General features: G+C 39.8%; 1 protein-coding gene across 2 annotated transcripts; it reads right to left on the bottom strand.

Moving 5' to 3' along the window:
* Positions 1 to 7,078: 7,078 nt before the first annotated feature.
* Positions 7,079 to 18,591, bottom strand: lclat1 (lysocardiolipin acyltransferase 1). 2 transcript variants are annotated; one of them, XM_048204072.1, is made up of 6 exons: positions 18,388 to 18,591; positions 15,160 to 15,337; positions 14,803 to 15,001; positions 14,581 to 14,727; positions 10,203 to 10,319; positions 7,079 to 8,027 (listed from the first exon to the last, which is right to left on the bottom strand). In XM_048204072.1, exons 2-6 carry the CDS (start codon positions 15,328 to 15,330, stop codon positions 7,516 to 7,518), a joined length of 1,146 nt encoding a protein of 381 aa, XP_048060029.1. In that variant the 5' UTR covers positions 15,331 to 15,337; positions 18,388 to 18,591; the 3' UTR covers positions 7,079 to 7,515. The 2 variants fall into 2 exon arrangements, with proteins under 2 accessions (XP_048060029.1, XP_048060030.1); XM_048204073.1 differs by lacking the exon at positions 18,388 to 18,591 and adding an exon at positions 18,201 to 18,335.
* Positions 18,592 to 24,645: the final 6,054 nt, after the last annotated feature.

Below are 24,645 nucleotides of genomic sequence, written 5' to 3'. Positions count from 1 at the left end.
ACATAAATTTCAGTGCTTTCAGAGCATTGCATGTTTTCAGTACTTTTTGGTTTTTGTTTTGTTCCAAAAGATTTACATATAATTTAAAGTCATTTATAAAATGTGAAAAATTTGGTTTACATTGAGCCCACTTCTTCTTATGTATATGGTATTTTCCTAATAAAATACACACAAGGCTTGTTCGAGACGCAGACTGATCGGTGTATGACATCAAAGTATCACGAGAGCGATTCAAAGCATAAGGAGTCGTGATGCAATAAGTATGTTAAAAAATGGAAAATCTCCGGGAAATGATGGACTCACCTCAGAGTTTAATAAATTATTTAGCAAAAAAAGCACCTTTTTTATTAGAAGTTTTTAAAGAAGTACAGAAAAACATTTATCCCCCCCACCTTATGTCAGGGAATAATTACCCTAATCCCAAAGCCAAACAAAGATCCCCTTCTCATAGACAATTGGCGCCCAATCTCCTTACTAAATAATGACTACAAAATAGCATTAGTTCTGGCTAAAAGACTAAAATGTGTGTTAAACTCAATTATTGATGAAACGCAGTCAGGATTTTTGCCTAACAGGCATATTTCGAACAACATACGTTTAATATTAGATATGTTTGACTATTCACATTTACTTTGAAAAAGAAAGCTTTATTTTATTTTTAGACTATGCAAATTTCTGTTTCAAGCACTGCATATAGAATTGACTTTGGAGACCACTTTTGTAATATGATCAAAATGTTGTACGTGAACAGTAGTTCAATTAAGTTAAGTAACTGTACCTCTCCCAGATTTTTCTTAAATTGAGGTGTCCGACAGGGATGTCCAGTCTCTCCCTATCTTTTCTTGATTGCAACACAATTTCTAAGTTCATACATCAAAACAAGCCATCTAAAAGGCATCAGTATTGGAAATACAGAGATGATTATTACTCAGTTAGCGGATGACACTGCTCTGTTCTGAGAAGACTCTCTCCAAATGCCAACAGCCCTACATATTCTTCAGTGTTTCTCTATAGTCTTAATAAATGTGAATTACTTCAGTTAAAAATAGTATGACTTCCTCAATTAATCCCAGGTGAAAAAAAAGTACATTTCTATAATGTACTTAAAGTGCTCTATTTTCATGCACTAATTTTGTACTTAATATACTAAAAATTCTTCTTTAGTACTTCTTAAGATCATCTTAAGAACATGTACTCAACTGTGCTATTTTGAGACAGCATGAAATATGAACTAAAATGTGCTTTTAATATACTATCTCTGTATTTAAAAAATGTATTTAGATACTATACAGTACATTTGAACCCATAGTGTACTACAAGTGGTAACTAAATATATTTTTTAAATACAGAAGTTTATTAAAAGCACATTTTAGTTCATATTTCGGGTGTCTCAAAATAGCACAGTTGAGTACACTTAGATGTTCTTAAGATGATCTTAAGAAGTACTAAAGAAGAATTTTTAGCATATTAAGTGCAAAATTAGTGGACGAAAATAGAGCACTTTAAGTATATTATAGAAATGTACTTTTTTTCACCTGGGATGGTATTGCAGTTAAAAATTGTGTTACATATTTGGGTATACAGATAACTGTAAAACATTTTCAGCTGGTTAAACTTAGAAATGAAAGTTCACCTGCTGCCTTAAAAATGTGAGTTAACTCAACTTGAAGATAACCTTTGTTTCAACTCACAAATAGTCAAGACAATGCATTACTTTAAGTTTAATTTTCAACTTAAAGTAATGAGTTGTCTTGACTATTTTTGAGTTGAAACAAAGGTTATCTTCAAGTTGAGTTAACTCACATTTTTAAGGCAGCAGGTGAACTTTCATTTCTAAGTTTAACCAGCTGAAAATGTTTTACAGTGATAACCTTATGCTCTGCAAATTTTTAAAAAAAAGGTTTAATTGCTGGCTACAGAGAGACCTTTCTTTGAAAAGCAGAAGTTTTCTTGTTTCGCCTTACTTATGCCGCTCAATCATTGTACGTTAATAACCCCACATGTAAAGTAATCGATGGAAACGTATCTAAATTTTTATGGAAAAACAAGCCCCATTATTTAAAGAAATCAGTAATATTAAATTCTCACAATAAGGGTGGTTTAAACTTTATTGACTTTAACTCATTGGATAATACAATTAAAATACATTGGCTTCCTCAAAAATCCCGCCTCCATTTGGAACATTTTCCCTCAACTTGTCTTCTCACAGCTTGGTGGTGCAAAATTTGTCTTAATGTGTAACTATGATACCCAAAAACTCCCTGTCAAGCTATCTAACTTTCACCAACAGGTTCGTCTGGCATGGACTCTTATTTACAAACATAACTTTTCTCCTCACCGGTGTTACATATGGAACAATAGGAATATTTTATTTAAGAATAAATCTTTGTTTTATAACCAGTGCTTCAGTAATGGAATATTTCATGTTCGTCAGCTCTTTAACAAAGATGGTCTACTTTTTAGGTATACAGAATTTTTTTTACAATATAATATACCTGTAACTCCTAAAGAGTTTGCAACTGTTATGGATGCTATTCCATCTGGCATATGCATGCTTTTCAAAAATTATATATCTATAGAAACAGTTCCCTTTCCTGAACCTGATAACATGCCTTTTGGTGAAATATGTTTCACTGGAAAAAAAAAAAAAAGGAAGAAATTATAAAACAAGAACTTTATTCCTTGAGAACAGTGTCTCTGCCCCCCCTGCAGTCTCATATTGGAACAACTTTTTTGATAACTTAAATTGGAAAAATATATGGCCCATGCAGCAAAGATTTTTCCTCACTGACAAAATAAAATAAATAACTTTTAAATTACTCCATAATATTTTAAAAAAAAAAAAAGAAAAAGAAACAATTTGGATCAGATTTTGACACTAAATGCTCCTTTTGTCAGAATGATACTGAAACAGTTCATTTGTTTTGGTCGTGCAACTATACTTTTCAGCTCTGGAAAGATGTTCTTTTATTTCTTACAAGGTTTTTCAATGAATCCTAAATCTGTTATTTTTGGTTTCTTTGCAGTGGATTCAAATGCATGCTTTATAATAAAGCTAATTCTCTTTCTATAGATTTTATATTCATAAATGTACATTTTCGAATTGTAAACCTATCTTTGTAGTATTCCTTCAAGAGATAAAACATTATTTACTCACAATTTCACTCTCACTTAGCAAAAAAAGCTCTCAAAACGTACAATTTGCACAGCCTACAAACTCTTTACTGTATTCAATGTGTACTTTTTATTCATTGGTGTGATGTCCTCTTATTTCCTTTTCTTTTTTGTTATGGTCTTTTACTTATTTGAACTATGGTACTGATTGTTTTTGGGGGTTTTTATATTCTATTGGTGTTATTCTTAATTGTTGTTGTTATATTTTGAGTTTGTTGTTCTATAGTGTAAACTAAATGTTCAAATAAAGCATCTCGAACAAGCCTACACACTCACCTGTAGATGAACATCAGTCACGTGACAATGAATTGAGTGTCAGACTATTTAAAATGATAGAGGTGTCGCTCTTTCCATGGTGTGTCACATGAACACGCTGCTATCCAAAGAAACAATTAAAGCTTCCTGGAAGCAGAAGCATCAGAACACACACACACACGCTAGTGAGTGAGTGACAGAGACCTGCACGAGATGTGAAAAAAGGGGCGGGGCTCAAACACAACCACCAATAAACAGATCTAACACTCAATTATACACAAAAACAAGAGCGTTTGGGCCACTTTGCTATTTATAAACATGACCACATGCCAAGACTGTCCCAAATTAATAATTTCTAGTGTAAATTATTATTACTTTACCCTGATGCTAATGGTTTTGGATTCCATAAGGGGAGAAAAACTGATTAAAATTATACTCAACCTTGTTCAGACGAGCCCAAGAACATCACCTGATCTCAGCAGAAAACTGAATTATAATTGATCCCCGGAGCACAAACCGCGCATGCGTGTGTTTCCCGTCTGTGCACATGCATGAGCACTGACATCATTCTACATCACGTTACTAAGCAACCACTATTAAGCACTATTTGTTGTCACGACAACCCAACTTAACCTTCAGAACGTCTCATCCCGCTGATTTCTCCATCAGTGTCTGTGTTTCAGAGTCACGTGCCTCATTCCTTATTCTGCATTAAGAGTACAAAACAATTTAACTGTACAGATATCATCATACTGTAAGTGTTTTCTGACTCAAACTCTCTGACTTTAAAGATTGAAATCTACAGATGTAAAAAGATAAAGTGCAATAAAATAATTTTTGGGATGTTTTGTTTCACTAGTCTGAAAGAAGAAAATATATCCCCAAAAGGTTTTGGCTGTAGTTTCTTGTGTTTTATACAAAGACACACATTCAACATGTTTGAGTCCTTCATAGGAACATGTGCAGATAAACTGAACTGGACAAAGGATTGAAAAGAAACACAGAACATTTATTAGAGTATTGATTATTGATTACAGTGATTGAATATACCTGAGTGATAGTGACGGTTGTACATGTGCATTATGGACACGTGTGCGAATACAGACACTGTTTTCCATCACAGTGAGCTGGTCTTCCTCCTTCAGACACAAAACCAGTTCAAACATTATCAGACAGCAGCACGAACACGACCCGCTCACATCAGGACACTACTAGTACTGATCAATAATGAGAGAATCCGCGTGTGTTTGACAGCATCGGAGGAACACGAGAGGTCAAAGGTGAGGCAGACGGGGACAGTTAGGTCAGTTATTCTATAATCTAGTATATTGGTAACTCAGCATTTGCCCTGATTTAATTGATTTGGATTGTCTGAGAAAGTCACATTTTCATTCCAGCTGAAGAAAGCCTTCGTTCTGTTCGTCGCTGCGAGTTTCTGCAGTCATGCATGTAAGAGCCGCGAGAGCTTTGAGAAAACACACGCGAACCGCTCCTGATGAACGTCTACGGATAAACATCAGTACAGTGGGGGTTTCTGTTGTTTTAACATTTAAACAACATTATTCTCCATGAGCACTTAAAGCTAATGTGCTATGGCTGTGATCCGTAACTATAAAAACAAATAAATAATAAAAAGAAACCAAAATACAATAGCTCTTTAAAATATGGCTGTGGTAAACTTACGGAGCCGCACGTGACATGCAGGAACAAATATGTGTATCAGGCCACGAGTTACACACAATTACTTCCCACGACTTACTAATATGTCAGCACTTTTTACTAGTTTGTTCCCTTGATTTATTAAATCAAAACGAGGGAACGAATTAGTGCAACGTGGCCATGATTTAGTAAAACGAGGGAACTAATTACATCATCAGCACAATTTAGTAAAATGAGGAAACAAATTATTAGAGCGTGTGCACAATTTAGTAAAACAAGGGGAAAAAATATTATATTGGTGCATGATTTAGTAAAACGAGGGAACTAATTATTATATTGTGCGCACGATTTAGTTGTCTGGCAAGTCCAGAATGATATATCTTCTACAAGATATATCAGTTTGGTCAGTCCGCCTTCCGTCGCACCTCGAGTCAACTCCATACCGTACCGTGCAATCAGATTCGTTTATTTAAGTGACGCAAACAGCGTCACTCTAGTGCGGCGAAAGTCCCTTCAATATCAACAAAGATTGCGCACGCGAGACCCGAGAGTTTGTTCTATTCAGCCGTGAATTCAGTTTTAAATGACCAAAAACACATTAATTATTTACTTTTCGCTGTTGACTCTCTTGTCGCTTTGCTAACGTCATATCCGCCCGCCCTTCTCTGATTGGTTTACTCCGCTTCCTGTCCGAATTGATTCGATGTAGACCAGACTCATCCGCTGGTACAGCGGTGAGGCTGGATTTTCCAGGCAAACGATTTAGTGAAACGAGGAAAAAAAATATTATACTTTGCGCATGATTTAGTAAAACGAGGGAACTAATTATTATTTTGTGCGCATGATTTAGTAAAACGAGGGAGCCAATTATATTGTGCACATGATTTAGGAGCTAATTATTATATTGTGTGCACGATTTAGTGAAACAAGGGAAAAAATTATTATATCATGCGCATGATTTGGTAAAACTAGGGATGAATTATTACATTGTGCTCACAATTTACTAAATTATGGGAACAAATTATTATATTGTGCGCACGATTTAGTAAAACGAGGGAACAAATTATTATATCGTGCACACAATTTACTTAAAAAGAGGGAACAAATTATATCGTGTGCACAATTTACTAATTAAGGGAACAAATTATTATATTGTGCGGACGATTTAGTAAAACGAGGGAACAAATTATTATATCATGCACACAATTTACCTAAAAAGAGGGAACAAATTATTATATCGCACACACGATTTACTAAATTGAGGGAACAAATTATATCGTGCACACAATTTACTTAAAAAGAGGGAACAAATTATTATATCGCACGCATGATTTACTAAATTGAGGGAACAAATTATATCGTGCACACAATTTACCTAAAAAGAGGGAACAAATTATTATAATCGCACACACGATTTACTAAATTGAGGGAACAAATTATATCGTGCACACAATTTACTTAAAAAGAGGGAACAAATTATTATATCGCACGCATGATTTAGTAAAACGAGGGAACAAATTATTATATAGTGTGTATGATTTACTTAATGAGGGAATTAATTAGTATAATGTGGCAATGATTTACAAAATTAAGGAAACAAATTATTATACTGCGTAGTAAAATGAGGGAACAAATTATTATATTGTGTGCACTATTTAGTAAAACGAGAGAACGAATTATAATATAGCGCGCACTATTTAGTAAAACGACAAAACAAATTGTTATATTGTGCGCACAATATACTTAAAATAAGGAAACGAATTCTTATTTCGTGGCCATGATATATATAAATTTGTCACATGTCGTGTGCAGGGCTGGACCGGAGCTACTAAAACACAAGGAAACAAACAAGACTGAGAATAAAAGGAGGAAATCGGAGAGAGAGAGACGCTAACAGACGAGTCCTCAGGCACGTATGGAAGCTTGTTTCTGCCACGGAATGAAAAATAACAAGGATAATTGCGACTTTTAACCTTAGAATTAGTTAGAATGAGTTAAACTCACAATTCTGTATTTACATTTTGCAATTTTGACATTGTTTCACAAATATGTTATTTTGCTTTCGCCACGGAATAAAGGTAAATTTTGACTTTTTTCCTCGCAATTGCAAGTTTATATCTCACAATTCTGAGCTTTATATCTCAAATATAGAGTGTCCGAATTGTGAGATAAAAAGTTGCAATTACCTTTTTTATATTCCATGGCAGAACAAGCTTCCGTAGGTACGACATTCATTCGCACAGTGATAAATGTTGAGTCAGCGCTCCCATGATGTGTTTATAATGTCACAGAATGACGTCGAATCCCTCTTTGCGCCACTGTAGTGTGGCGTGTCGTTACTGCAGGAGGCTGCGCTTCATCCTCTCAGCCAGCAGGAGGCGCCATGGCCGCTTTGAATACACAAACACACCAAACCAGCATCTCCTCTCATTCCTCCTTCGCCTCCATTCCACTGCGCTCTCCGTCCTTTGAACTCCAGTGGCGATGACACGCCAACTCCATCAGCTCCACGCCGCCCGTCACCCTCTGCTGACCCAGGAAGAAGATCACCATCAACACGAAGTAGAGGCGAATGGGAACCCAGAGCCACAGGCCGACAAAGGAGGCGGTAATGAAGGCGGTCCAGTACAGCAGTGACGCGGCTTTGATCAGAGACACCCTCAGCTCGCTCTTACAGGGCGGCACGCGAGCCTCGGGTTCATCAAAGCGGCGCGGCACTGCCTGGTAAAACTCTCGCAGCCGCAGCTCTTTCTCCTGCCAGCGCTCTTGACACCACAGCTGCAGCTCCTCCGAACATCTGGGCAGAGCCGCCGCCGTGTAGCGCCGGACGTGGAAGTGGATCTCACGGGGAAACAGACCCAGAACCAGGTGTCGCTCCGTCTGGGGGATGTTCTGCGGATACGCCACGGTAATATCATGGACAGCATCCAGGTTATCTCCTGTCAGGAGAAATAATAATCACTATTACACAGGGCAAAAGTCAAAGTTCATGAGCTGCACAAAGGCTGATGAATCTCATGACTGAATAACTCAATAATTTTCCTCATATTCTTCATTGTTGCAGCTCCTCTCTTCCCAGCTTGTCAGTAACGCTCCGTTTAGTTCCTGTCTCTATGAAGCCCCTCCTTCTGAAAAGCACAATGTGCTCTGATTGGTCAGCTGGAGCAGTGTGTTGTGATTGGTCAAGCGCTTTGAGCGTGTTTGGGAAATGTCCCGCCCCTTATCATTACCGCCAGTTTCAACACACTACTAACAAACTCAACCAGGCCCCGCCCCTTTATTCTGCGTATGAATTATTTAAATGAGGAATATTGTGAAGTGTTCATTCCCGGAAGAAAACTCAAAACTACATGGAGGCGTTTCAGGGAGTTCAGAAACAGTGACACTGATATGGGACTTTGGAAATTTGCAGAGCGTTTTCATGCTCAAACAACATTACACACTAAAGAAAGATGAACATGGAAAAAAAGCAGAAAATGTCCTCTATAATATATCATGAGGTGATGATATCTGTGTTTTGTGTTAGAATAGATAGTATACAATGTGTGAGTGACGTCCTGTTGGTGGCGAGTCAGATCAGATATCAGCTGGTAACCGGTTTAGTCTCTGTTACTGATGAGAGACTGACCCACATATTAAGGTAAGTCCCCATATAAAAATATTTAGAAAATGTGTGTGTACATACACCGATCAGGCATAATATTATGACCACCTTCCTAATATTGTGTTGGTCCCATTTTTGCTGCCAAAACAGCCCTGACCCATCGAGGCATGGACTCCACTAGACCTCTGAAGGTGTGCTGTGGTATCTGCACCAAGATGTTAGCAGCAGATCCTTTAAGTCCTGTAAGTTGTGAGGTGGAGCCTCCATGGATCGGACTTGTGTGTTCAGCACATCCCACAGATGCTCGATTGGATTGAGATCTGTGGAATTTGGAGGCCAAGTCAACACCTCAAACTCATTGTTATGCTCCTCAAACCATTCCTGAACAATTTTTGCTTTGTGGCAGGAGCACATTATCCTGCTGAAAGAGGCCACAGCCACCAGAGAATACAGTTTCCATGAAAGAGTGTACATGGTCTACAACAATGCTTAGGTAGGTGGTACGTGTCAAACTAACATCCACATGGAAGGCAGGACCCAAGATTTCCCAGCAGAACATTGCCCAAAGCATCACACTGCCTCTGCCGGCTTGCCTTCTTCCCATAGTGCATCCTGGTACTATGTGTTCCCCAGGTAAGTGATGCACATGTACCCGGCCATCCACGAGATGTAAAGGAAACCGTGATTCATCAGACCAGGCCACCTTCTTCCATTGCTCCGTGGTCCAGTTCTGATGCTCACGTGTCCACTGTTGGCTCTTTCGGTGGTGGACTGGGGTCAGCATTGGCACCCTGACTGGTCTGCAGCTATGCAGCTCCATACGCAACAAACTGTGATGCACTGTGTATTCTGACACCTTTCTATCAGAACCAGCATTAACTTCTTGAGCAATTTGAGCTACAGCAGCTCGTCTGTTGGATCGGACCACACGGGCCAGCCTTCGCTCCCCACGTGCATCAATGAGCCTCGGCCGCCCATGACCCTGTCGCCGGTTCACCACTGTTCCTTCCTTGGATCACTTTTGATAGATACTGACCACTGCAGACCGGGAACACCCACAAGAGCTGCAGTTTTGGAGATGCTCTGACCCAGTCGTCTAGCATCACAATTTGGTCCTTGTCAAACTCACTCAAATCCTTACGCTTGCCCATTTTTCCTGCTTCTAACACATCAACTTTGAGAACAAAACGTTCACTTGTTGCCTCATATATCCCACCCACTAACAGCTGCCGTGATGAAGAGATAATCAGTGTTATTCACTTCACCTGTCAGTGCTCATGATGTTATGCCTGATCAGTGTATGATCTTTATGAATGATAAAAACCGTTTCGATGACAGACGTGTTATTTCAAGGCACGCAGACTTTATCTGATCACGTTCAGAACTGGTTCAAGCAGCAGTGGTGTAGATTCAGGAAACATTCACTACAACAATAATAAATGTAATGTAACGTAACAGGAAAAAGACATTTGCAAAGATGATGTGATTCATGTACACAGTGACCTCTGACCTTTCCGCAGCGTGTCAACGATGAAGGTGAAACCGGTGGTGCGTGGATGAAGAACGTACTCGTACTTTGGAAGGCCGTTTTTCTCAGCAAACTCGTCGCTCCTGGCGCGAGTGTTTTCTGAACAGAAAAATGAATAAAGCCGAAGCTGAATCCAGGATCATGTGTGCTTCAGAAATCACATGATTTGAATCACATATAGAGTTAAACATTCTCTCTTTGACTCTGACAAATCTAGAAGCAATGAACATATACAAACACACAGAGATTAGAGATGATTTGCATCCCTGGTGCCTAGGGAAAAAAAGCCCTAAGAAATAAACTCACATATATCAGATTTCACCCAACCCTGGTAACGTATAATAAAAAAAAGGCATAATTAAAATCTGGTTTTTAATTAACACAAATGATTTCTTTTAAACCCGTAGTGCTTCTGATTTATTTCATCTAATGATCAGAGAGCGTCTCAACCGAACCCAAAGCCTCTCACAAAGCCAAATTCCAGCTGCGCACATCTGCGTCTCATCCAGAGATCTGACCGTCAGCCGGTAAAGCGCTCGTGCCACATGAGGGTTAACAGGATTGAGGTCAAAGTAATCATCTGGGATAACTGGCCAATCCTTCAGCTTCAGATCAGCAGCGCAGATATCCATCTGACTGACACGGGATCTTGTCTGGGATTGGCCCGTGTTTGGCTTCATCCATGCAGGTTGGAAAGCCACGTCAGGTCATCAGGTCAGAGCGGTGCAGCCGCTTTAGGGCATGTGACGCTCAAAATCATGATTTACTCACCCTCGAACTTTCATTTCATTCATCTTTTGTAATATTCTCTCCTCATTATTAGTAAAAATTTTAGTATTTTCTAGTAAAAATCGGTGTTGGAGAGTATATGAAACACTGTCAATCAGCAGTTGGCCGGTAACACGTTTTATGCATGAACGTGATCAAACATAAAAACGATGCTCAGGACAGTTGAAGGGCCTGTGCTGCATCATCACAAAAGTTTAAGCCTTGACAATATTCAATAAGATGCGAAAGGGAGCTAATTTCATTGCTCGCGCACTGTGTGGAAAGTTTTGTGCGCGCAAACATCCGAAGCACGCACCCAGAAAGCGGCGCCTTTTAAAACAGCTTGCGAATACTGAATTGAGTTCTCTTGAGTTCACTTGAATGGACAAATTCACACAAAATTATGCGAGTATCCCAGTAAACATAGTCGGTTATGTCTTAAAGGCACAATATGTAATTTTTCGCCACTAGAGGTCGCTTATTCAAAACAAAGGCCTGATGACGCCTTGATTTCACAGAATCACGGGAGGTGTTGTCTGTATATCTACAGCCAGTGGAAAAGAATCTAATGGGACTCGGGCAGTAATCATATTAATGGATGAGCTAATGTATTAAAGATTTATTAACATTACTGTATGAAGCAGGGTGTGGCTGAAAACCATCAGAGTGGAACGAGGCCGCTGGAGTGCTTGCTAATGAGAGATGAGCGTGACACACGACTCGAGAGCAGTACAGCTTTTATTATGCTGCAAACAAGCACTTCTGCTTCTTCTTCTGGTCATGCATATGTGGGGTAACGCAGCGCTGTTTTATTATATTATATACATTTGAGTGTGTTGAAAGTTGTTATAGTGCTACTCTGTGCATTTGCTTGGCGGCTGCTTTGAGACACCTGTTGCACACTGCAGTAAGATAGATCGATATTAGGCATAGTAAAACATGGTACTTGTGGTAAATAAGGAAAACGAGATTTAAACGATAAGATTATTCTGTTGAGCTATATAACATGATTAGTTTTCTGTCTATGAATGTATCCAAACAGTTGCTCACCTGTCTAATAAAACACATAATATATTAAAGCGTCTGGTGTTTCCATGGTGTGGCGACAGGGCGGGCGAGAGCCGTGAGGGAAAGGCGCGAGAGTTAATGAGCTTCACCTGGGAGGCGCACCGGCCTTGAGTCTCTCACGGAGGAGCTCCGGAAGCATAAAAGGAGGAGCGACGACAGTGAAGGACGAGAGAGGACCAGGCCTGGACTTTATTTTATGTTTTATTATGTTTGTGTGGCCGGCAGACGTCCGCGAGGGTCTGCCGGCATTACTTTCGTTTTGTTCTTTGTTTATTTTGAATTAAAGTTATGTTGAACGTTCGCCAGTTCCCGCCTCCTTCTTCCCGTATATACGAATTGTGTTACATTGGTGCCGAAACCCAGGAGGAAGGAGGGACATGCTGTCGGAGAGCCCTCGCTGCTGAGGGGGATCGCGGTGCTGCGGAGTTCGGGCAGCGTGGGAGTGAAGACTGCGAGAGGCTGCCCGAGGCGGTGGTACTGGAGCCTTGTGAAAGGTGGGATGGAGACCCGGATGCCGTGCTCCTGGGACGAGGTGGGGTGGCTGCCGTCCTGGAGGGAGCGGAGGAGTGCCGTCATCTGCCGTGGGCCGGAGCATGCTACCGTCCGCCATGAAGGGGAGGAGCAGGGGACGGCGGACTCGCTGCCGGCTGCCCTCAACCGGAAGAGCTATCGCCGGCCGCCAGGAGGCGGTCGAGGATCGGGCCATCCACCGAGCGTCCAGTGCCATTGCATGGCACCGCGAGGAAGAGCCTCTTGGCAGGCTGAGGACCGAGTGACAGTGTGTCTGGGAACCGGACCCAGAATTTTTTTTTCTCTTTTTCCTCTCTCCCCTCTCTCGTCCTGTCACTCCCCTTGCTTCCATCTCCTTTCTCTCGTCTCGTCTGTCCTTACCCCCAGGTGCTACGGCCGCCAAGACAGGCCCCCGGGGGGGAATAAGCACAGTTGCGGGAGTACCCCCCGGCCTGCGAGGGGCGATGGGGGTATGTGGCGACCAGGGCGGGCAAGAGCCGTGAGGGAACGGCGCGAGGCCGGTGGTGCGAGAGTTAATGAGCTTCATCTGGGAGGCGCACCAGCCTTGAGTCTCTCACGGAGGAGCTCCGGAAGCATAAAAGGAGGAGCGACGACAGTGAAGGACGAGAGAGGACCAGGCCTGGACTTTATTTTATGTTTTCTTATGTTTGTGTGGCCGGCAGACGTCCGCGAAGGTCTGCCGGCATTAATTTCCTTTTGTTCTTTGTTTATTTTAAATTAAAGTTATGTTGAACATTCGCCGGTTCCCGCCTCCTTCTTCCCGTATATACGAACTGTGTTGCACATGGTTTCTACAAAATAAAATCGAGGGTAACACGTGGTTAAAATTGCTTATTTCTCTGGATTTAGATATTCTTTGAAACATTTGGGATAAAGGAAGTCAACAAAATATATAACACTATTCTAGTGGTTTTTAGAAATTTTAATCCAAAAATCTTACATATTGTGCCTTTAAGTGAACGTAAACAGTTAAAAGTACAGTATTAGTATATTATATCCGTGCATTCACTCTTAAAGTGACAGCAGCCTAATAAGTCCTGCTGCTGTGTGTGATTTTAAAGGCTCTCTAAGCGATTCTGAGCGGAGTAACTTCCTGTTGACGTTCGAAGTGTTGTCAAACAAAACAGAGGCTAGCTAGACCCTTCCTCCTACTCCTCCTGGCCCTCCCCTCCGTGCTTCCTGAAACAGTCATGAACGCGCATTTAAAATGTAAGTAGCTTGCGTATTGACGCTGCTTGTCTGTTATTGGCTGGAGCATGTTTATTATGTTAAGTGGTCCAGGCTGCACCAGTTTGTTTTTATTGCAGTTTTCGGAGCTTGTGGCGACTACAGAGACCGCGTTTTTTTACAGTGTGTTCAGGGGACAGGCAGCTAGCGGATAGTGAGGAGATGTTTGCGGTATGTGACAAAAAAAAATTGGGCCTAAAAACGCGTCAAATTGCTTAGAGCGCCTTTAATGTTAATCAAACAACAAATGACAACAAAAGAAAAAAATCACTCACTGCTCTTGACCGAATAACTTTTATAACCTTAATAAGGATGTTTAATTTATACAGTGAAGACTATGCAGTGTTATTTTACATTTGCTTAACTTATTAAATTCCTGTACCTGAAAAATACTGTCAGACCTACCTGAAAAACCCGAAAAACACTGTTTATTTCATTTGTATCATTGTTCTATTGTATTTATAGGTGCTTTTGCTTGAAAAAATTACATTTTTTTATTTTATTTTACTACTGACTGTTTATTTCTCTTTAATAATGTTTTAAATTTATATTAGTTAGGCTAGAAGTTTCAGCTGTGGTATCGAAATTGGAATAGAGAATTGTGAATTTTCACTGGCATCTAAAATGGATTTTTGTGTCATTACTGCCTGTTTTTGCTGGTAAAAATATTTATGTCCAGTAAATATTCTGAAGTCAACAACTATTGTTAGATGTGGCAAAAAGTTAGTTTTAGGCCCTGATTTGTCCAGACGTGTCAATCTCTCACCGGTGAGGTCGGTGCCTTCGGGGAAGAGCAGCAGCTGCAACGGCTCCTTGATGTGGCAGAAATAGTGCAGCATGTTGGACATGTGACTGCGGTCTTCCTCCCAGCGGCGATGGATGAAGATGAAGGAGGCCACCTGCATGGCCCAGCCTGCGCACACAGACACACACTCTATAGCTCTATAACACAGCCGGCAATCATTAGATGTAGAAGTCTGGGACTCACCGAACCCGGGCACGGCCTTCAATGCCGCTTTCAGGCAGATCTTCTCCAGACGCAGGTAGCTGTAGCGCAGCAGGCAGCACCACAGGAACATCCAGTCCAGACGCGTGCGGTGGTTCATGATGATGACGCTGCGCTCGCCGGGAATGAAGCCGTCGCCCGTTATGACCACCTTCACCCCGAACACCAGCTCCAGCAGCGCCTGTGCAGACAGACAAACCCATTCGACAGCAGCTGTAGATTATATGATTTCAGAAATAGACAACCACCTTCATAAAGCTTCTCAGGTGCAAAAAGATTCGGCTGACAAAAAGTGTGTCTGCTCTGAACTGTTATTAATTCTCAGATGAGGTGCCATACCACCGGTAGGGTGAGCCATGTGGCCACAATGCGGTCCGTGATCCAGCGGTACCAGGCCGGCGAGAGCAGCATGAGCGGCAGAACGGGACCCAACATGAAGATGCTGCCGAAGAAACTGCCCAGGAACAGAGTGATGAGGAAATACAGGCCTCTGACGGACACCATCATCATCGGATCACTGGAAATACAGAAGAACAGTCAAAACATTTATGCACCTTCGGGTTTGACCAATTCATTCAAATAATCCCACTTCAAATTAATGTTTCATTTAATCTGTTAACTTGTTTTTCTTTCACTGTGACTATACAATGAGCTTGTAATTACTAACATTTCTCCTGTGTTCATGTCACTTTATTTAGTGTAAATGTGCAGTTTGAGCATCTCCTCTGAGCATCTACTCTGCCAGGAAAATATTAAGATTAATACTACTGCTATAATATTACTACTGAATCAGAGAAGCGCTACCATCTCTCTGAGACGAGCCGAACGTGCTGAAGAACGATGGAAACGCAGAAGACTTCAATCCCGTTCGTTGCCATCTGCACACGAATTCACAGCCAAATGAACTAACATCATTACCTTTTTCCATGGCGTCACAAAACAACAGGGTTAATGAAAGAAAGAGCTCACTGTCTATTAATGATTGGACAGATGAGGGCAGTGTTATCATCTATGTGAGCCGTCATATTTTCACTGGTTCATACGGTCAGCCGTGTGTTGTGTATTTGCTCTTGAGCAACACCAGTGACACGGTTCAGTCTCTCAATGTTTGCTGGGAAACACTGCAATAATATGAACGATCAAGCATATTTTCAACTCAATGTACTCTTTTGAAGAGGGGGGTCAAAACGACAATTTTCACCTGAGATTTAGAGCCAATTTACAGGGTTGTAAACATGACTTTAGAAAGATGGCAGCATCATTATTTTATTTTTGCACAGATATTGGCAGGTCTATTAGTAAAATCTGTTGACTTTATCAATCTCTGTTTCATTATATGCCAACGGTGACGATTCAAAAATGGCAAAAAGTGTCTTCCATGTGTTTTTTGCCCCAAGTTTGCATGCCTGTAAGTCAAGAAGTATTAAAGATATCTTAATATCCTTCTAGATTCTGGTTCATAACAAACATTTCTTTTGGTACTTTAATTTGTAAGGCCCTCGATGGTTCAATCTCAGAGATCTTAATGAGACTACAGGAGTAAAATAGTAAACATTTTTAGTGGTCAAAAACCAAATGTGGGTCACTTTGCACACAGCTGGTAATTTTTTCTTTTAAAGAAGAATATCTTGAGAAAAAAATAATGCTGAAACTAGAAATTTATCTTATTTTTTCCTATTAACAATTGCACAGAACATAATTTTTCCCCCCAACATTTGTGTGCCTGTAACTCTAAAAGTGTTAAAGATATCTTAATATCCTTCTAGATTCTAATTCTTAATAAACTTTTCTTTTGTAATCTTCATTTTAAGGTCCTATATGGTTCCTATATGGATATCATAAATATAGGGATGTCAATGCGGTAATATGTAGTATTATACAATTATGATAATATGATGTAATATGATATTGCATATTTGAATTCTTGGTAGCTTCAAAAGCTGTCAAAAAGAACAAAATCCCATCTTCCAAATATCCCTAAAACTGATTCAAATATAGATTCTTATAAATACACTTTTGAGAGCAAGTTAATGTGCCTCAACTCAAGCATTTTCAGTGGATTTTTGGTACTCAGAGAGTTATGTTTTATGCAATTCAAGGAAAACAAGATAAATTTCAAGTTAGAACATAATTTATTCTTCAGACATTGTTCTTTAAATGCAATAAGTATCAGATGTGTGCAAAGTGAACCACATTTGGTTTTCAACCATTGAAAATGGGTAAAATTCAACAAATTGAACATGGAGCCGCATATCTGTGGGACTGAACCATATAGGACCATTAAAATGAAGATGCTAAAAGAAATGTTTGTTAAGAACCAAAATAAAAAAGGATATTTAGATATCTTTAATACTTCTTGAGTTACAGGCATGCTAACTAGGGGCAAAAAACACAAGAAGTGCTTTTTAACTGTCACCGTTGGCATATAATGCAACAAAGATTGTAAAGTCAACAGATTTACTAATAGACCTGCCAATCTCTGTGTAAAAATAAAATGATGCTGCTGCCATCATTTTAAACCTGGAAATAAATGATGAAAAATGCAGAATCGTTCACAGGCATCAGTTAAACTGTGTGTCACCAGCAACAAATAAGCATATAATGAAATAACAAGCCATTTTATTATTATTTCTATTGTCTAAATATGGTTAAGGTTTACCGAATGTCCTGACAAGCATATGTGGTAAACTAAAATATACTTTAATGTCATTTCTATTTAAACTTTTATGTCATGTGTTTGAACATATTTGTAATTAGACATCTGTAATAAAGCAATTTAAAACAGTTCAAATATATTAATTTTAAATATAATATCAAATAACACACTACAGTCAAAATTATAATCAAGTACTTTACACGTGCTTTAGTATGTTAGTCAGCACATCAAAACAAGTGCACTTCTTTAAAGCATGGCAAAAGATCGTTAAAACAGTTATTATTAAAAGACTTTTAATTTGAAATTATTACAGTGCACTTTTTAAAAGTGCACTTAAGTGTCTTAAGTGTAGTCCTTTTAAGTGCACTTAAATTGCTTTTAATTTCATGCAAATTATATTCTTATCTGTATTGTAGAGGCACAGCACACAAACTCAAGCTGTGTTCAGATGTGCCTTCACTTGTGAATATTACTGTACAACAGCAGAAACTACAGCCGCTGCTCATGATATCAGTAATATCAGTTTATAAATAACATGAAACACATGAGCAGACCGATCAAAGAGTCATGACAGTTCATATGGACGGAGTCTCAGCCTGACTGACAGACACACACGTGACTCTGCAATATTTGTGTTTCAATGAAAACCCAGCAGATCAAACAGCAGACAACAGCAGACCAAGAGTTATGATTATGAAGGGCTATGAAGGCTTATGAAGCTCACACTTGTTGATGAAGGGATCATAAAGCAGCGACCATCATCTGTCACGCGATCATTAAACTACATCCGTGTCCAATACTCGGTGTTTAGTGTCACTGGCTCTAGACGATCTGGACAGACTGACTGACTGTATGTGTATGTGTGTATGTGTGTGTGTGTGTGTGTGTGTGTTTGTCATTTATTTACTCACTTCAGCGCTTTACGTGTGCAGGAGGAATAACTGTGCTCGTAAATATCAGCCGCGACGACATTCAATCACCTTCAGTCAAACACAACATCCACAGTTAGGCTGCTACACGCGCTCAGATCCAGCGCAAACAGAAAACGCGATGTAAACTCGATGTTTACAGTGACATCCGTGATTTTGCACGACCTCTGAACTTCCGCATCTGACGACACGATGCTCATCTAACCAATCACAGACAAGCTCCGCCTCTTGGGGCACTCGCTGTATAAATAGCTCACGTCCATTCTAGCAGTGTACTCTACTGTCAGTCCTGCAAACTAGACTACATTTTACAGACAGACAGACAGACAGACAGACAGACAGACAGATAGATAGATAGATAGATAGATAGATAGATAGATAGATAGATAGATAGATAGATAGATAGATAGATAGATAGATAGACTGACAGACAGACAGACAGACAGATAGATAGATAGATAGATAGATAGATAGATAGATAGATAGATAGACGGACAGACAGACAGACAGACAGACAGATAGATAGATAGATAGATAGATAGATAGATAGATAGATAGATAGACGGACAGACAGACAGACAGACAGACAGACAGATAGATAGATAGATAGATAGATAGATAGATAGATAGATAGATGGACGGACAGACAGACAGACAGACAGATAGATAGATAGACGGATGGATGGATGGATGGACGGACGGACAGATAGATAGATAGATAGACGGATGGATGGATGGACGGACAGATAGATAGATAGACGGATGGATGGATGGATGGATGGATGGATGGATGGATGGACGGACGGACGGACAGATAGACGGACGGATAGATAGATAGATAGATAGATAGATAGACAGACAGACAGACGGACGGACGGACGGACGGACGGACAGACAGACAGACAGATAGATAGACGGATGGATGGATGGATGGATGGATGGATGGATGGATGGACGGACGGACAGATAGACGGACAGATAGATAGATAGATAGACGGATGGATGGATGGACGGACAGATAGATAGATAGACGGATGGATGGATGGATGGATGGATGGACGGACAGATAGACAGACGGACGGATAGATAGATAGATAGATAGATAGATAGATGGATGGATGGATGGACGGGCGGACGGACGGATGGATGGATGGATGGACGGACAGATAGATAGACGGATGGATGGATGGATGGATGGATGGATGGATGGATGGATGGATGGATGGATGGATGGATGGACGGACGGACAGATAGACGGACGGATAGATAGATAGATAGATAGACGGATGGATGGATGGATGGACGGACAGATAGATAGATAGATAGACAGACAGATAGATAGACGGATGGATGGATGGACAGAGAGACCGCTAGATAGACAGCTTTGAATCTTGACATTCTGATTCTGATATCTGTACAGGTGCATCTCAATAAATTAGAATGTTGTGGAAAAGTTAATTTATTTCAGTAATTCAACTCAAATTGTGGAACTCGTGTATTAAATAAGTTAAATGCACACAGACTGAAGTACTTTGAGTCTTTGGTTCTTTTAAATGGCTCACATTTAACAAAAACCCACCAATTCACTATCTCAATAAATTAGAATACTTCATAAGATCATTAAAAAAAGGATAGTTTAAACAGAAATGTCAAGCGTCTGAAAAGTAAGTTAATTTCTATGCACTCAATACTTAGTAGGGCCTCCTTTTGCATGAATTACTGCATCAATGCGGTGTGGCATGGAGGCGATCAGCCTATGGCACTGCTCAGGTGTAATGGAAGCCCAGGTTGCTTTGATAGCTGCCTTCAGGTCATCTGCACTGTTGGGTCAATCAAGCACAGTAACACCATGGTCATTGAACCAGCTTTTGGTACCTTTGGCAGTGTGGGCAGGTGCCAAATCCTGCTCCAGACTCTGGGACCTTGATTTCCAAATGAAATGCAAAATTTACTTTTATCTGAAAAGAGCACTTTGGACCACTGAGCAACAGTCCAGTTCTTTTTATCCTCAGCCCAGGTGAGAAGCTTCTGACGTTGTCTTTTGTTCAGAAGTGTCTTGGTACGTGGACTGTGACAGTTGTAGCCCATTTCCTGAAGACGTCTGTGTGTGGTGGCTCTTGATGCACTGACTCCAGCTTCAGTCCACTCCTTTTGAAGCTCTCCTAAATTCTTAAATCGGCTTCGCCTGACAATCTTCTCAAGCCTGCGGATATTCCTTTCACTTGTACACCTTTTCCTACCACACTTTTTCCTTCCGGTCAACTAACCATGAATATGCTTTGGCATGTCACTCTGAACAGCCAGCTCTTTCAGCAATGCCCCTCTGTGGCTTACCCTCATTGTAGAGGGTCTTGATGATCGTCTTCTGGACAGCTGTCAAGTCAGCAGACTTCCCCATGACTGCTGTTGGGATTACTGACCTAAACCCAGTATTTATACCCTGAGAATGGAAATTTAATAGAACTTGAAATTAAATATTTGAGATACTGATTTTTTGATTTTGATGAGCAGCAAGCTGTAATCATCAAAATGAAAACAAAAAAGTCTGGAAATATTTTACTTTATGTCTAAGAAATCTAATATATTTAAGATTTACTTTTTAAATTAAATTAAAGAAAATAAATAACTTTTTCATGATATTCTAATTTATTGAGATACACCTGGTATATTCTTCCCGTTTTATTTCTCTTTCTCATACAAATAATAATAAAAATTAATATGAAAATATGTTGGAATGAGTAAGTCATTAATTTGTTAGTCCACAGTCCCATCAGATGTCATCATCAGAGTAATCAGCTGAAGCTGTTTGAAGCACTGAGTGTTTATTAACCAGCAGAGAGCAGCGAGAGCTTGTGTAACATGAGTGATCACTGCACTGCGTCTCAGAGCAATGGAAAAATGGACAGCTTAACAAATAAAGCCTTTTAGTACAGGCCAATCCTCACATCACATTAACTCAGAGCCAAAGTCTGTGTGTGTGTGTGTCTTTCCATTAACTGCCGCTGTGGCATGTGTTTTATCTGAAAGGACACTGGAGTTTATCAGTAAACCATCTCTGCAGCACAAACAAGGTCAAAGCCATGATCTCATGACATCTTACTTTCAGTCCTTTAGCAGACAAGTGATTACTGACATCACACCAACTCTCATTCAGAAGACCTTCATTGTCTTTATTGTGAAAATCAAGTCTAGATTCTGAATGGTTGAATTGTCTGATAGAAACAGACAGTGAACACAATGAAAGTGACTCATTAGTAAAGACGCAAATCAGCATAATGAGGCCGCAGCCTTTCTGAGTGTTTCTTTCTGCTGTCGTTCATCAAGCAAACACACACCCGGTGAACAGGGAACGTTCTGGCAAGGTTCTCTCAAAGTCATGAACAAACGTTTTTCCGGTAACGCTAATACTTTGGCTCGATGAATGTGTTCATACAGCTGTTGGTAATGACACTTCATCCATGTTTAGTTGTAGAGTCTGTTTAGCCTCCGTCTGTCTGTTTTCATTCTGATCTGTTCAGTCTCTCATTGAGATCTGATGAATTCATCATTCTACAGAGAAGCAGCAGATCTCAAAGCTCCTGATTCAGTCCTGCTGGGAGACTTTACATCATTATGGGTGTTCGGATGAATCAGTTTGTGTGTGTTTCACTCGTTTAAGCGAGATGATAAATTGGTCAAATCATGTTTCTATTTATATCTAGTGTTTTGCACTTTTCTGTGAGGGTTTTAAAGGGATAGTTCACCCAAAAATGAAAATTCTGTCATCATTCTGTTATTCCAAACCTGTATACATTTCTTTGTACTGCTAAATGCAAAAGAAGATATTTTGAAGAAAGTTTGTAACCAGTCCGCTTTGGGCCACCACTGACTTCTATAGTAGGAAAAAATATATTATGGTAGTCAATGGTGGCCCAAAGCGGCCGGGTTACAAACTTTCTTCAAAATATCTTCCTTTGTTTTTCAACAGAACAAAGAAATTTATACCGGTTTGGAACAATCTACGGGTGAGTAAATGATGACAGAAATTTCATTTTTGGGTGAACTATCCCTTTAAGACAAAAAACGTCATTAACCTGATAGTTAACATTGGAAGTCTATGAGATAATCTCACTAGTGTGTGTGTGTGTGTGTGTGTGTGCTCAGACATGCTGACAGACATGCATCAGTGCCAGATTGTTTCCACTGGAAAGAATTTCAAGAATGAGACGGAACAGATATCAGTGACCCGGACAGTGATTTAACACACTCATTCTCTCTCTCTCTCTCTCTCTCTCACACACACACACACACACACACACACACATTTGTTTTTGTGAATTGTGGGGACATTCCATAGGCGTAATGGTTTTTATACTGTACAAACCATATTTTCTCTCCCCCTACACCTAAACCTACCCATCACAGGAAACTGTGCACACTTTTACTTTCTCAAAAAACTCATTCTGTATGATTTATAAGCCTTTTGAAAAATGGGTAATGGGGTAATGTCCTCATAAGTCACCCTCTCCTTGTAATACCTGTAATACCCACGTCATCATACAAATTTGTGTCCTGATATGTCACAAAAATGCACACACACACACCTCAGAATGTCACATAGCTCGACTGATGGTGATTTTCTCAGAAGTGCAAGGAACTGGGATCCGTCATCAGCTGTGGATTCAGATGAAACACAGATATGTGTCAGGATAATGTTATTTCATCTGATGTGTGTGTGTGTGTGTGTGTGTGTTCCTCTGATTTATCCACCTTATTCCTACGCCCCATGACGCTTTGTGCGAATAATGGGTGTAACTTCCGCTAAGCTGTAAACAATAAGTGAAAGGCAATGGTACAATGAGATGACATTATTCTACTCACCATTCAACCATTGGTGAACATTAAAAGGACTTTAAAAGTGTAAAAGCATCAACAAGGTACTTTCAACGGACCATGAATAACCACAAAAGCCCTATTTTTTCCACAGCACTAACGACCGGGTTAAGTATCACTGTAGTAATCTGTATTATGTAACATACGTTGCCTTAATCAAAAATGTTCATTAACTTCAGCATTGCGTGATACTATTTCAAAGTGATTTCCATCATTTTGACAGATTATAAATTTACCTGTGAAAACAAACCTGGAAAGAGACATGAGGATTTAAGGAGAATTATTTCAGTGAATTATTAAAGGGTTAGTTCACCCAAAAATGAAATTTCTGTCATTACTCAACCTCATCCCATTCCACACCCATAAGACCTTCAATCATCTTCAGAACACAAAGTAAGATATTTTTGATGAAATCCAAGGTTTTTATTTCCTATAGAAAGAAACGTAATTACCACATTCAAAGTCCAGATAGGTAGTAAAGACATTGTTAAAATAGTCAATGTGACTACAGTGGTTCAACCTTAATGTTATGAAGTGAGGAGAATACTTTTTGTGTAAAAACAAAACAAAAATAATGACTTTTTTTATTTATGTTGCAGCGCTTCCGGTTTCTACGTCTGAACACCGATTGGTCGGCTCCTGCATTAGCATCACACGCATGCGCTGTGCTGCTCACGTGAACAGCGTTGGCCAATAGTGAGCCGGCATTCGGACGTAAACACAAGCGCTGCACTGCGTCAACTGCGTAGGAGACTGACAGGGTAGAGAAGAAATTGTTGAATAAAGTCATTTTAGTTTTGTTTTTGTGCACAAAAAGTATTTTCATCGCTTCATAACATTAAGGTTGAACCACTGCAGTCACATAGACTATCTATATCTAAATTTGTGTTCTGAAGATGAACAAAGGTCTTACGTGTTTGGATTGTCATGAGGGTTAGTAATTAATGTCAGAAATTAAATTTTTGCGTGAACTAACCCTTTAATTGGATATATTGTAAATTAAATCGGGAGTACAGACAAATGTGCAGTATATGTTGTCTTTTTCATACTGCAAAGAGGGGGGGGGGAAATCATGAGGAAAAGAATGCAGCGACTACAAAGAGCTCTTGCCATAGATATTCATGATATAACATCACACTAAAATGCAAGTGTTATGTTATTCTCATGACGTCTGAAAATAAAACGTGAAGAAAAATTGACAGCTCACTTATTTGTAGGGCAACCTTATGATTATACATGATTCGTTTCAGTGTTTTTAAATAGAAGTTGCCCAAACCGGAAGTGCCACCCATAATTCAAAACGCAGTAGGCTCGTCAGGAATAAGATGGATAAGTCATTTCAAGTCGGGAACATCACCTACCCATCGC

Source organism: Megalobrama amblycephala, linkage group LG10, assembly GCF_018812025.1.
Source record: "Megalobrama amblycephala isolate DHTTF-2021 linkage group LG10, ASM1881202v1, whole genome shotgun sequence".
Classification (NCBI taxonomy): domain Eukaryota; kingdom Metazoa; phylum Chordata; class Actinopteri; order Cypriniformes; family Xenocyprididae; genus Megalobrama; species Megalobrama amblycephala.
This window is presented reverse-complemented; position numbering and strand designations above follow the sequence as displayed.

Coding starts and splice junctions, on each gene's coding strand:
- lclat1 (XM_048204072.1), bottom strand. CDS start 15,330: ATGATGATGGTGTCCGTCAGAGGCCTGTATTTCCTCATCACTCTGTTC. Junction 15,002..15,159: donor CATGGCTCACCCTACCGGTG/GTATGGCACCTC, acceptor CTGTCTGCACAG/GCGCTGCTGGAGCTGGTGTT. Junction 14,728..14,802: donor GAAGGCCGTGCCCGGGTTCG/GTGAGTCCCAGA, acceptor CTGTGTGCGCAG/GCTGGGCCATGCAGGTGGCC.